The sequence below is a fragment of the Tursiops truncatus genome, chromosome 5 (genome assembly GCF_011762595.2).
Source record: "Tursiops truncatus isolate mTurTru1 chromosome 5, mTurTru1.mat.Y, whole genome shotgun sequence".
Taxonomy (NCBI): domain Eukaryota; kingdom Metazoa; phylum Chordata; class Mammalia; order Artiodactyla; family Delphinidae; genus Tursiops; species Tursiops truncatus.
In genome coordinates this window covers 22,672,265-22,686,379 of record NC_047038.1, presented here as the reverse complement: position 1 = coordinate 22,686,379, position 14,115 = coordinate 22,672,265, and the positions used below count along the sequence as shown (strand labels likewise).

The following is a 14,115-nucleotide window of genomic DNA, read 5'->3' as shown; positions in this document are numbered from 1 at the left end:
TAATGTTTCCTCGGTGGAAAACAGATGTTTTCCTTTTTAAAAACAGATGCATTGCAAAACAACCCTAACCACTCTGAATTCTGAAAAATATCAGGAAGGGGGAAATCGGTATTTGAGTAAGAGTCAGTAAAAGGTACATTGTGGATGTGCCTGGTTTGTGGCTGTGGTCAAGGTGGTCACTGCCGTTCACAGTGTTTATGTTATCACCCTGACTGAGGCCGACGTGACTGATGGAGGGTGTTCATTCATGGAAGATGGTTTGACTTCGTGACTGCTCTGGTTTGTGAATGCAGCTGCTATTTGTAAAACTTAGTAGAGGCTCTTTTTCACTCATTTTTCAAGTATTCAGTGGGATGTGTTGATATCAAGAATACAGAAGTGAACAGGGCAAGTACTTACAGATTCTTCCCAACTATGAAGAAATACTACGCAGAAAATCACATGACTGACTAACTATGGAACATGACTAATCACATTATAACTATGGAATGTGCTGCAGAGTTCAAGTAGATGGTGATGTGAGAGTGTGTTACCAGGAGCCCTGACAGATCTAGGGAATCAGGGAGGTTTTTGTGAGGCAGAGACATTTATGCTTAGAGCCACAGGATTTGGACAATGAAACCAAATGAGAAGAGCAGAGAAAACTTCCAGACAAAGAGAACAAACAGCATGTAAGAAGACCCTGAGTCAGTAAAGAGCTCCAGGCAGAGCTCCTGCCTGGAGCCTAGCCGGGAGCACACCATCGAATCAGGCCTGAGATGTCAGAGTGGGAAGCATACCTCAGTGTCTTGTGGGATGTGTATAGGAATTTGGGTTTTAATCCGTAAGTGAGATAGGCAGCCATTGTCGGATTTTTAGCTTGGAAGAAACAATCAGATTTGTACTTTGATGCTGGATTGAAAAAAGTATAGCGGGAGCCAAGAGTGTTTATGGCGGGGCTAGTGGTTGTCGTAGTTCAGGTGAGAGGGACATTGCCTGGAAAAGGAGAGAAAAGCACTGGGTCAGATGAGTTTTAGAAAATGGAAATGAGAGCTCTTGGGTCTATTTAGATAAGCAGGAGTGAGGGAAAAGAAGGTGTCAAGGGTGAGCCACCAGATGGTTGTGGGAAGATGAAGATGGTGTTAGAGGGTGGATCACAAATTCAGTTATGGACAGGTTAAGCTTGCTTGTGACATGATTCCAGTGGAGTCAAGGAGCGGTGGGTCTATAATAAGAAAAGGCACAGTTACTGTGAGTTGTTATTATACCAAATCGATAGTTCAGTTTGGAGTCCTGGAGCTCAGAGGAAGGAGGTTTGAGTTACAAATAAACATTTGGAATTTGGGGGAGCATGGAGGGTAATGAAAGCCAGGGAGTATATGAGCTTATCTAGGAAAAGGGGGGGCGGGATTAAAAGAAGGCCAAGGATGGACACGGTGCCAATTATGCCGCTCATTGGGCCTCTTCCTCTGCACTGAGATCCATCTGACTTTAGATTTCCGCATCAGAAGTGGACTTCCTGTACTTCCCACCACTCTGCTTATACTAGAATGTTTGTAGCTATCCCTTTATGAACCCTTAATACATTTTTATTAGCCATCTTCAGGATATTTCTCTCATTTATTATGTTATTTATACCATCATCATCGTCATCATCATTATAACAGGTAACATTTAATATATTCATTCTCTGTGCCAGACAGTTTTCTAAGAGCTTTTTATACTTTTAACTCATAATCCTCATCAAAACCCTATTAAGTAGGTACCACAAGTATCCCCCATTTCATGAGGAAACTGCAGCATCTAAAGAGGTGCCTGATATCCATTTCCTGCATGTCCCTAGCATGAAAGGGATGTGTTGCACTTCCCTTCCCAGGTGGACGGTATCTTTGCTGTAGGCTGTCGGGTTCGAAATCAGTTCAGCTACTACAAGCTGAGGCATCTTGGGCAGGTTACTTAGCCTTTAAAGGGCCCAGGGCCATGTTGGCATATAGTGAGTGTTCTTTAATGTTAGCCGGGCTGTTGTTGTTATTCTGCCTTCCCACAGGATGTAATTTCCTCCAGTGTGCCTTATAGGAAGTCCTGATGAGGTGGTGAGGCTTATCACCAGCCCAACCTTGCAACGTTCCCGTATCTACTGTGACTCTTCCAAAATGCCTGCCTAAATGGTTTGTTGATTTTCTAAATGTCATCATCAGTTTCTTGGTCATTCAGCATATTCCTCATCACAGGTCGAATAGGTGGCCAAGTCCAACCCCAGCTGTCAGCTCTATGCTTCTAAGACAGACACTTGTGTCCAGGAAACTCTGACATGCAGGCTCGTGGGCCTGTTCTTCAGTCATTCACAGAACCCTTCAGACCATGCAGAAGTCTGTAGTTTTCAATATATTTTTGTGAGAGCCCTTCAAGAACACTATTGTCATTGTACCAAAGGGTTTACCTGTTGATCTTTTTGGCCTTTAAATATGTTTTTATCCTTTGTCTTGTTTGAAAGATCACTGGGAATAACACAAATCCTATACCCTTGGAAATTTCAGTCTAACAAAACAGACAGACATTAAACAAATCATGTTGCTAATAATAATAAGAGTTTTGATAAAGGCCCCAAAGGAAAAGTAATTATAATTAGAGTATGTAATCTGGAGACCTGGCCTAAAGGGGGGAGGCGTGGAGTTGGCCAGAAGGACTTTCCTGAGGGACTGAGTGTGCGTAGCATATTGAGATTTACCCGTGACCCATCAATTTCAAACCTTTCTGTGACTTTCTTATTTGTCGTCATCCAACTACTTTTTAGAACACGGTGATTTTGCTCTCTCCCCACACATCATTTAGCCACCTGCCTGAACCCTAAGTGTCCATCACTAGCTCAAGTCAATTTCCGCTCCAAGGTGTTTTTATTACTGGCACTTTTTTTTTTTTTTTTTTTTTTTTTTTTTTGCGGTACGCAGGCCTCTCACTGTTATGGCCTCTCCCGTTGCGGAGCACAGGCTCCGGAGGCGCAGGCTCAGCGGCCATGGCTCACGGGCCCAGCCGCTCCGCGGCACGTGGGATCTTCCTGGACTCGGGCAGGAACCCGCGTCCCCTGCATTGGCAGGCGGACTCTCAACCACTGCGCCACCAGGGAAGCCCTACTGGCACTTTTATTCTTCTAGTCCCAAAGCCTGCCCTCTCCCCAACCAGTAATCATTTCCTTTTCTCTTTGCCTCCCAAGTCTCTCTTTGTTTTCATTCTCTCTGATAACCACCTTGGTCTGGACTCAGACCACCCCCCACCTGGATTATGCAGCAGCATCTTAGCTGGGCTACCCAGACTCCACCTACTTCTTCACTGAGTGCACTGCAGCGTGTACTCTCTCTGTTTATATTACTGCTCTCTGTCCATTCTGGATGTCACTGCTACACTAATCATCTGTAAACACTATTTTTATTGTCTCTCTTCTGTTCAGATACACCCAATGCTGTTTCACACTCTTGCGTTCACAATCACTTCCAAGAACGTTCATCAATCTGCAGTACTCTTTCAATCACATGTTATTCCCATTTTCAACCCAACACACAGTGCCTTCCAATTAGTTTAGGCTGACTCTCAGATAAACACACTGTAACCATTTCATTTCTTCAACTTTGCCAGGTTTTTGTGCCTGATGTGTTCACCTCATCCTGGTACCCAAATCCTGCCCATCATGCCATGTCCCCCTCAAGCACCATGTCTCTTAGAAGGTGCCACTTTCCTAAGTTTCATTACTCTCTCTGCCCTTTCTTCTGAAACTTATAATAGATATAGTCTGTACAGCACAAATCACTACTTATTATGGGCAACATAGTGTTGGCTGCTGTTTCACAAGTCTCATTTCCCCCATAGAGACCATGCTTCTACAGACAAGAATCATTCCTAAAATTATTTCTGTGGTGTCCGCAGCACCTAGTACAGCACTAAGCCCAATGCAGGTGTTCAATAAATACCTAAAGACTGCTTGCAGAATGATTAATTCAAAGGTATCTTTGGGTGGGTGAAGATTTAATATCTACCATTGTTGCTCTTTTGTCCCATGTTGGGATGGTATGAATATATTTCTTAGTAATGAATAAAACAGAGACATTAAATCCAGCAAATGTATGGATAATTGTAATCATTAATAGTGATGTGTAGCCTTAAAAATAATTTATGGCATTAGAATAAAGTAGAAGGGTCAAATTAACCTTTAAGGTTAATATGCCATTGTATTCAACTAATTCCACAAATAGCCATTTGGTGCTTACTCTGTGCCTGACCCTAGGCGCTCAGTGATACACAAAAGAAGCATTATCTCTACTCTCCTAGAGTTTACAGTTAAACAGGGGAGACTGACTTTAAACAGAATTTTAATAGTGTCAAGAAGTACAAAGGAAAGATACTTTCCACAATGGCTCTGTGTGACTGCTGAGTCTGACCATGTTTAGGTCAGCTCCACGCTGAGAAGTTTTCACAGGGGAATTGTGTGGAGGAGTTTAATTTTCCTTATGTAACTGTCTTCTTAGTGATGCCCCACTGGTGAAAGGCTCAGGAGAAGCTGCTACAGGGCCATCTAATGCAGAGGAAGGAGTAACAGCAACAATTCAGTCCATCCCGAGATTTTCAGAGCTAACGGAGACAGAGAGGGCATGGGAAGTTGGTGGTGGTGGACGAGGTTGCAGTAGGAACAGGAAGTTTTGAGAGTCCACCCCAGAGACTAAATTTGACCACAGCGAAGTGAGATGTGCAGCCAAAAAAGGTTTGCAGAAAACTTAAGAGAATCTTAATGTATCCATTTAAATATGTTAGACCAAATCCTACGCTCAGGGACGTACACATTGGAATTCCCTTTGGCTTCAGGAGGACACTGGAAGCGTTTAATGGAAAAGACATGTCTTTCAGTATTTTATACTTGCTAATGGAGAAGATAATTTGATAGGTTCCTAATAACTGTCCTGCATAGTGAGACCAAATATTCCTCACCACTCTGCCTCATCATAGGTAAGAATTTTATGAATCACATGCCTTTCACTTCTGAAAATAGGAACAAACTATGAGACACTGCTATCTGAAATGCAAAATGTGGTAATACGTTTTATATCCAGTCAAAAACACTTCACAGCTAAAATTGAAACAGAAGCCTAGAGAGATGTGAGATTTTGTATCCTGCTATTATACCTCAGACTATTACAGTATTCATAAACATGTACCTAACTATAAAAGTACAGTTACTTTTCAAAGTGAAATAACTACAGTTACAATGAAAACTCTCTGTTGTCCTGGTAATTTTGATTTGCTTAAATTACATCGAAACCTATGTGAATGTTTAAAAGAGTAGGATTTCTTTGAGACCATGTCAGAGCCCTTAATGGCATTTTACTTGGCAAAGGGTGGTGTACCAGAGACCTTCCATGAAATACGAAGTTCAGCACCGCCTTTCTTTGCAGTGTCCCACAGACTTGTCCCTGCCCACATTCTGTCTGCTGTGTGAGCATTAACAGTCCGTGATTGGACTGTGAGGAAGGAGCCTATACTGGCTTTTGCCAGAGTTGACTCTAACACTGCTCTGGGATATATTCCACATTCTTGATTAATTCACTCCCCCCCACCCCACAAAATCTCACCCTTATCGTGTTATTTCCCAAATCAGGAAAGTTTAATGGCTCCCTACAGGCCTTCTCAACAATGAACTTCTATGCTATCTAATCTCTCTATAATCTGAGTTACCCATATTTTATTCAGTTTATTTTTTAGCTGTTCCTCACTCTTTCCTTCAACTCTTCATCAGAGTGTCCCTTACCCAGTATTGTACTCACACCTGCCTCTGTAAAATTACCTCCGTCTCAGATGCCTATTCATTTTACCCTCATCCTTCAAGGCTCTGCCCGAATCCAACCCCTGACACATTGCAGACTCCCCCACTTGCCATGGTATCTGTCTTCTCTCATCCTGTGCCAGTCATTTGTCTCTAATCAACAACCCATACGTTATTGTTTGCATTCTAGTCACTGTCTCTACCTTATAATTTTGTCTCCTTTAAAGAAATCCACTCTGCTGAACATTTATATTTTAAATAGAAAGATAATTATCCCATAAATATTTGAATGAATGATATAGATTCCCTAAATATTTGAATGAATAAAGTACAATATATAATTTAAATAAGATATTTATCCTATAAATATCCTGCAGTTACATTCCAGAATATTATATTCTTCATAAAGATAAATATATATTATTCAAAATATTGCTCATTGCTTATTTCAGAGGTGAATATCACAGAATTTTAGAGCCAGAATGTTCTTGGTGATCATTTATTCTAACCTTATCATTTTACTTAGAAGGTACCAGGACCAAAGTGACAATATGAGACAGAAGTGTAATAAACCCTAATCTTGTGAAGAACGTCAACTACGATGTTCTCCACTAGCGCTTTCAGCTGTCTTCAGCTAGCTTTCAGCCTGCCTTATGGACAATAATAATACCTTTCTTAAATTTTTTTATATTCCATGATATTTCCATGAAAAGTGCCAGGACCGTAAGACTCTAATAACTTCTAATCTAAAAAGCACCCATGTTTCTTTCTTATTATTTTTCAAAAGTTACTAAATTTTTCAAAGGTTTCTGAAACTTGAAAAGGATTTGAAATTATAGCATAACAAAGTGTTTCATGAAGTTGCAGTTGTTTTCATTATGTTTTTTAAAAACACTTTTATGGTAGTTTTTTTATATAATTACTGAACTTTTTCTAAAAAGCAGAAACTGTTGTCATAATAGTAGCATTTAATGAAATATATCCAAACTTTTATGAATTTTCAGTGTATGCAGTTAAAAACAAATAGTTTGAGCCTGTATTACATGATATGGCAATGTATGGCTCAGGTGACCTCTCTGTGATCTTAGGTCTATATGATCTACAGAATTTGATGCAAAGCTCAAGGAGTAAGAGGCAATTCCTTGTTAGTCCAACGTCTTTTCTATACTAGGGATAGAGACCTCTGTTCAGTGGAGGCCTTTCCCTCTTTGTGCCCCTTCCATGTCCTCATTCAGATCTGGGAGAAGGAAAGAGGTTTTCTTACTTACCAAACACCAGTTCATGTGCCTCACAGGTTGCCACTTGTGCCAGTCACAAGGATAAAAACTTGCTCATTTTAATGCTGCAGACTGAATGTTTGATATTCTATTGCATTTTATTCTACTTTTCAGATTGTATTTTCTGTGAGTCCTGATCAAGTGACACAAATGTGCTGCAATGGTGACATAAACTATTGATTGAGGCTGGAAAAGTGTCTGAAACATCATCTTTTCTTTTCTTCTTTTATTTTTTTATGGTGCCTCTATTGGAACAGTCTGAGGGAAGTATATACAACATGAGTTTTATCATGAAGCTGCACAGACACTTTCAAAGGACGGTGATTCTGCTTGCCACATTCTGTATGGTGAGCATTATTATTTCTGCTTACTACCTGTACAGTGGCTACAAACAGGAAAATGAACTGTCTGAGATGGCTTCAGAAGTAGACTGTGGGGACTTCCAGCACCTACCATACAGGCTGATGGAAGTGAAGACAAGGAAGCTTTCTGATGCCTCAAGGACAGAACCCACAGTCCTGGTGTTTGTGGAGAGCCAGTACTCATCGCTCGGTCAAGACATCGTTATGATTCTAGAATCTAGCAGATTCCAGTATCACATTGAAATTGCTCCTGGAAAAGGGGATCTCCCAGCACTTATAGAAAAAACTAAAGGCAAATACATTCTCATTATTTATGAGAATATTTTAAAGTATATAAATATGGACTCTTGGAATCGAAGCCTTTTAGATAAATACTGTGTTGAATATGGTGTGGGTGTCATTGGATTCCACAAAACTAGCGAGAAGAGCCTACAGAGTTTTCAGTTGAAAGGTTTCCCTTTTTCTGTATATGGAAACCTTGCAGTAAAAGATTGTTGTATTAATCCTCATTCTCCATTGCTTCATGTGACCAAACCTTCTAAGCTTGAAAAAGGTTCTTTACCTGGAACTGACTGGACCATTTTCCAGATTAATCACTCAGCCTACCAACCAGTAATATTTGCCAAAGTAAAGACCCCAGAAAACCTTTCTCCTCCCATCCCTAAAGGTGCTTTTTATGCCACTGTCATACACGACCTGGGGCTCCATGATGGAATTCACAGAGTTCTTTTTGGCAGCAACTTGAACTTTTGGTTGCATAAGCTCATCTTCATAGATGCTGTTTCCTTCTTGTCAGGGAAGAGGCTTACATTGTCCTTGGACAGGTACATTCTCGTGGATATTGATGATATTTTTGTGGGAAAGGAAGGAACAAGAATGAACACCAATGATGTTAAGGTAAGGCTCTTTATCTCAAAGTTTGGTTCGTCTCTCAGTAGGTTTGTCTAGGGCTAAGGGATTTCCTGGGACATAGGATTTTTATTTAATTTGGAAATTCTTAGGCAAACTGGGATGAGTTGGCTACCCTCAGCTATTATTGAGATATGGGGCTATATCTCAGCCCTAGAACAACTAAGTAGATAATACATTTTTCTCTGAATCAAGAAGAAAATGAAGATTGTACTAAAGGATTGAGTGTGGCAGAATCCTGAAATGCATTTCCGTGTGTATTTAAAACTACAGAGTAGAAACCACTTTGTTTAATTACTTTCCAGAAACTATCTACCTCAGTAAACTATTACTAATCTCAGACATGAGTCCATTTAGCTATGAAATCCAGGTGAATTTATTTTAATGAAAATAAATACTCCCACAAATTTTCAAGAATTAAAGATCTCATAAGTAGCAAGTTCAGATGTTTCTGGAAGTCAAATGTGTGACTCATTTTCTCTTGTCACTTTTTTGAAACTCTGAAAATTAGCACTACTAAATATGGAAAGCTATGAATACACAAGCATACCTATTCACATACACACATAAGAATTTACATTAATTTTCAAAATTCATTGAACAATTCTGGTTCATATATGAAACCTATCATGCTACATTTATATTGGATTAGATTTCTTATTATGTAAAACTGCTGCACTTAGATAGAAAACAATTATGTGAAGATAGTTGGTTATCATTGTGAAGGGATTATATTACATAAACAACTGGCTGTTTAATATTAATGGAATTTAAAATTAAAATGATCTACATTGATCTTAATTTCCCATTCGAAATGCCACTGGATTCTACCTCTGTTATACTACATATTGATTTCACGAAAAGTGAAAGGAGAGACTTTGATACATAATTTTTATTCTATATAGCTTTGACCTTTTGGTAAAATATAAAGTACTGAGTCAGATGGAAAAAAAGTCTTGAAACTGCATTCTTTTCTCCAGACACTAAGCATCTGGCAAGTAATAGTAATGTTCATCACACTACTTAAATGAGCTAAGAATACCAGAAGGACTATTAAATGTTACCATAAGAGAGTGTGAAGACTGAAAAGAAAAAAACACCTTTCATATTCTTGGCAATATTTTAGACTCTTCCTTTTAAGTCAGTATAAATTAATTAATGAAGTTGTGCTTAAGTTTTCATTAGTCTTTTGAAATAGTCTTTGAAAATGTAGCTAAATTAAACGAAGCTGGTAGTTTAAACATTTATTATGAAAAAAAAACATTTATTATATCCTTGAAAATTACAAACAATATATAATTCCCTTTCTAATTTTTCCATTTCAAAATATTATGATAAAAAAAATTTTAAGGCTTTATTTCTAAAATATAAGTCTTTAAAACTGTCAAAATATGTTGTTATATCATTAAAAATATGCTAGATAAGTCTCCGAGTTTTTTATGCAAACTCTACTATATCCTCTAAAATTAAACAAAATACAAAATGCCTTTAGTGCTCTTAAGGTTAAGCCATTTTTAAGTGGTATAAAAAATTAAAACCTTACTGAATAAATTCAATAAGAATTTAACATGTGTAAAATATTTTATGAATTGCTCACATTTAGATGGGAATATATTTTCTAACCAACCTAAAGGCTTAAAAGAAAGTATGTTTTGAATTATTTGGGTTTTTGAACTACTTCTAAATTGTATCTGTGATTGTGTCTCTAAACATAGTCATTCACCCATTCATTCATTCCTTCATTGATTCATTCTGTAACTAGTTATTAAGCATGTCCTACATGTGAAGTAGTTTTGGTGATATGTAAATAGAAACGTACACCATGGTCTTATCCCTTTAGAAGAGAGGGTCGGGAGAGTAAAGTTAGAGAAGCTCAGAAAGCACATAGGTGAAGACTGTGCTGAGCATCTTCCTGCTTAATACTTGGAACGGCCATATCACACGCCAACCGTGGAGGTAGGCACTAGGGATACAAAGATAAATAAAGCATGGCTCCCCCTTAATGAGTGTACCACTGTCTTGGTAGGGGTGGAGTGGGAGTGATAAATAGGTAGATAGCTTGCAATGTGGTGAGTACAATAGGAAAAGTGCCTGTTTGGTTTTATGTAAGTAATGCTGTGTGAAACACTATACTGTGTGCTGTTTACCAGAACTGTTAAGTCCTATTAAGTAGAACAGATTTGGAAGGCAAAGCTATAGTGATATAATGATTTAGGAGGCTGTAGAGATGATATTCAGACAAAAGAAGGTTTCTTGAAACTAGGAAATGAGAATAAGAATGGAGAAGGAATGACCAATATAAGAACAATATCGAAGGTAAAGTTGAAAACTTAGTAATTGGATCAATGGAGATGAAAGAGAATATAATCAAGGATGACATTAAGATTTTTAGCGTAGTTGAATAGAGTTCCCATGTGATTCAGCAGTCCCACTCCCGGGCATATACCCAGACAAAACTAAAATTCAAAAAGATACATGCACCCCTATGTTCATAGCAGCACTATGTACAACAGCCAAGACATGGAAACAACTTAAATGTCCATCAACAGATGAATGGATAAAGATGTGGTATGTATATACAGTGGAATATTAGTCATTAAAAAGAATGAAATAATGCCATTTGCAGCAACATGGATGGATCTAGAGATTATCATACTAAGTGAAGTAAGTCAGAAAGAGAAAGACAAATACCATATGATACCACTTATATGTGGAATCTAAAATATGACACAAATGAACATATCTATGAAACAGAAACAGACTCACAGACATAGAGAACAGACTTGTGGTTGCCAAGGGGGAGGGAAGGATTGGGAGTTTGGGATTAGCAGGTGCAAACTATTATATATAGAATGGATGAACAACAAGGTCCTACTGTATAGCTAGGGGAACTATATTCAGTATCCTGGGGTAAACCATAATGAAAAAGAATATATATATATATGTATAACTGAATCACTTTGCTGTACAGCAGAAATTAACACAACATTGTCAATCAACTATACTTCCATAAAATTTTTTTAAAGTTAAAAAATATTTAGTGTAGTTGAATAATAGTTGATTATTCCAACAACAAAGAAAGAGGAGAGAGCAAGAAGATCATAATGAAGGTCATTAGAGGTCATATGAAAATTTTCAGTTTTATTGAAGTGCATCTGGGACATACAGGTATAGATGTTTAACAGGTAGTTGGCTCCCGAGAAGTCTGGGTAGCAAGTGTAGTTTTTGAAGTTATCATTCTAATTAGGGGATGGTTCACTTTCAGCATGGAAGTATGTGAGATCAGCCAGGGAAAGGGTTTATAGAGTGACAAGAGAAGAAGATCAAGTGTAGAATCTTGAGGAAAATCATCTTTCAGAAAACAAGTGGAGAGAGAAAATCCTGTGAATAAGAGTCAGAATAGTCGGAGACCAGAAAGCTGTGATGCTATACAAGCCTTGGGAGTAAAGAGCTTCAGTGAGGGTGTGATCAGCAGTATAAAATCTATTAGCAGGGTCCACCGAGGTAAGAAATGGCAAGTCTCCTTTGGCAAAAGATAAAAGTCACTGGGGACTCTTACAAGATCCAGGGTAATGGAATGATCGAGGCAGAGGCACAGCTGAAGTACGTTCAGGAGTAAATTAGAGGGTTAAGATATGAAGAAGGAGAGTGTGGAGTACTCAGTGGAGAAATTCTGATATGAAAGAGAGAAGAGAAATTAGCTGGAGGGTGGGCTAGAGTTAGAGGGACCAACTATCCTGCTTTGCTTACACTGAGGGCATTCAATGCTAAAATTCAGCGTCCCATTTAAACTGGAATGATAGGTCTCCCTAACTAACTAGGGTAAGGGAAGGATTTTTTCCTAGGAAGAAAGATCCAAGAGCAGGTGGTCTAAGAAAAGGTCATGGATGTGGTGATTAATAGTACATAATTAATAGAAATATTTTCATGAAGCTCTTTTATTTAATTATTACCACTAAAAAAACAAGTATACGTACCCTATTTGATGTATTAGGAAAATTGAAAAGAATGTGAGGAAATTGAAGGTGACGTAGAATGTTTCTTGCAAAATTAGAAGGATGGTTGCATACCACGTAAATTTTAACTGTGATGCTAATCACTGCAAACGTGCTTTTTTTCCTTATGTGGGGCAAAAACACTGCGTTTCCTTATTTAATCGGAAGATTAGAATTAGCAATGCAATATCAGTTTTTACCTGCCTTGCTACCGAATAATATGAGCACGTTTCAAAGAGCCTCAAAGCTACAGAAGAAACTGTGACATGTCACAAAATAATGACTCTTCAAGAGGAAGAAGATAAATAAGGGACCTAAGGTGTTATCTTCATTAGTTGGAGAACTTACAAGCCACAAGCCATAGCCCTTAAAGAACCAAAGAACATAGTGTAGACAAATATTATACTACGTTCAGTAAAATTGAAGTCAGGAAGGGCGTGTGTGTGTGTGTGTGTGTGTGTGTGTGTGTGTGTGTGTGTGTGTATTGAACTAAATGGACTTGTCTCAAATTTACCATGGACTAGTTTTGTGATGTTAGAGAATTCAAGTTCCTAGTGTTCTAACACCTGTCCTCAAACTTCCTGAGACTAGTGGTTTTTGGAGAAAGGCTTTTTGGAGAGGGAAAGTGGGTATATAAAGAGATACTTCTCCCATTAAAGCATTTTAAAGTTATACATGAAAGCACAGCATGACCAAATGAATACTAACAATTCAAATTCTCTCTTAGAAGAATGAATTCACTTGGCCTCAGATGCATCATACCTTTAGACTTAGACCGTTTCGTATAACATTTCAGCCCTAAGACAGATAGGAAGTGGAACAGGGAGGAGGCTCTGATAAAAGTGGTCTTAAGGGTTTTACTGAACTGTCTGCAGGTATACTCTCAACAAATAAAAGAGCTGCATATCACTCTCATGCCTATGTTTCTCCCTCCTTCTCCTTCTGTAATAGGCACACGCGCTCTTTCTAACATTGACAAACTTTCTAACATCCGTGAGAAAATCAAGAACCAGCCCAGCTGTATCTGAGCACACTAAACAGGGGCCTGAGTACGACTGGAGGGACTTAGCAACCATTCCCGTTCTCACCACCCTAACCTTTCCCACTGCTCCCTTATACGTCACTATTCCTTAGTTTGGCTGTTTGTTGATTACCCCTTAAATCTACATTTTGTAAGTGGCCTCATAAGAGAGGACAGTTCTTTATGAGTGACTTTATCATTATTTTCCCTGCTAACTGAAGGTCCCAGAGCGCCTAGGGAAAAGAAAGTGCTGAAAATAGAAGTAGGAAGCCGTAAAGCTCTGAGAAGTAAGTGGTATCAGGCTCAGAAGACAGACTTGGCTGACTTCTCTGTCATACAGGGGGAGCTGACCCCCCTGAGGCTAAAATGGAAGCTTCAGTGAAGGGGAGCTTCGTGCTGCCTGACCTCACCCTCTCACAAGAACCTTCCTTGCCCCAGCTAAGGTCAAGCCAGAGGTTTCGTAAAGTCATTGAAAAAGAAACTGACACACCAAACGTTTGCAGGGAAAAGGCAACTGCAACCAGTTATTCTGTCATAAGTGAAAATAGAAAGGAAACATTTCTCCAGATAGCTCACTATTGATGGATGTTAAGGCCTGTACATAGCACCAATCTTTTTTTCCCCCAAACTCATATTTCTCTAATTCCTTTCCATTCTCTGTGATGTTTCTTATTTTTTATTTGCTAATATCCACTTTAATTGCATTGTGCTCTGGAAGCATGTGTCTATTTGATACCAATACTTTCCATTTGCTAGAATCACTTTA

The 14,115-nt window shown here is 38.7% G+C and overlaps 1 protein-coding gene across 1 annotated transcript in view; it reads left to right on the top strand.

Annotated features, from left to right (window-relative positions):
• Window positions 1–7,158: 7,158 nt before the first annotated feature.
• The window catches only part of LOC101340069 (bifunctional heparan sulfate N-deacetylase/N-sulfotransferase 3), a 139,851-nt gene continuing 132,894 nt past the window's right edge, over window positions 7,159–14,115 (top strand). Inside the window, exon 1 of the mRNA XM_033856729.2 lies at window positions 7,159–8,321. Within this exon, the coding sequence (XP_033712620.1) occupies window positions 7,299–8,321 (1,023 nt within the window). The 5' untranslated portion in view covers window positions 7,159–7,298. The remainder of the gene's footprint in view (window positions 8,322–14,115) is intronic.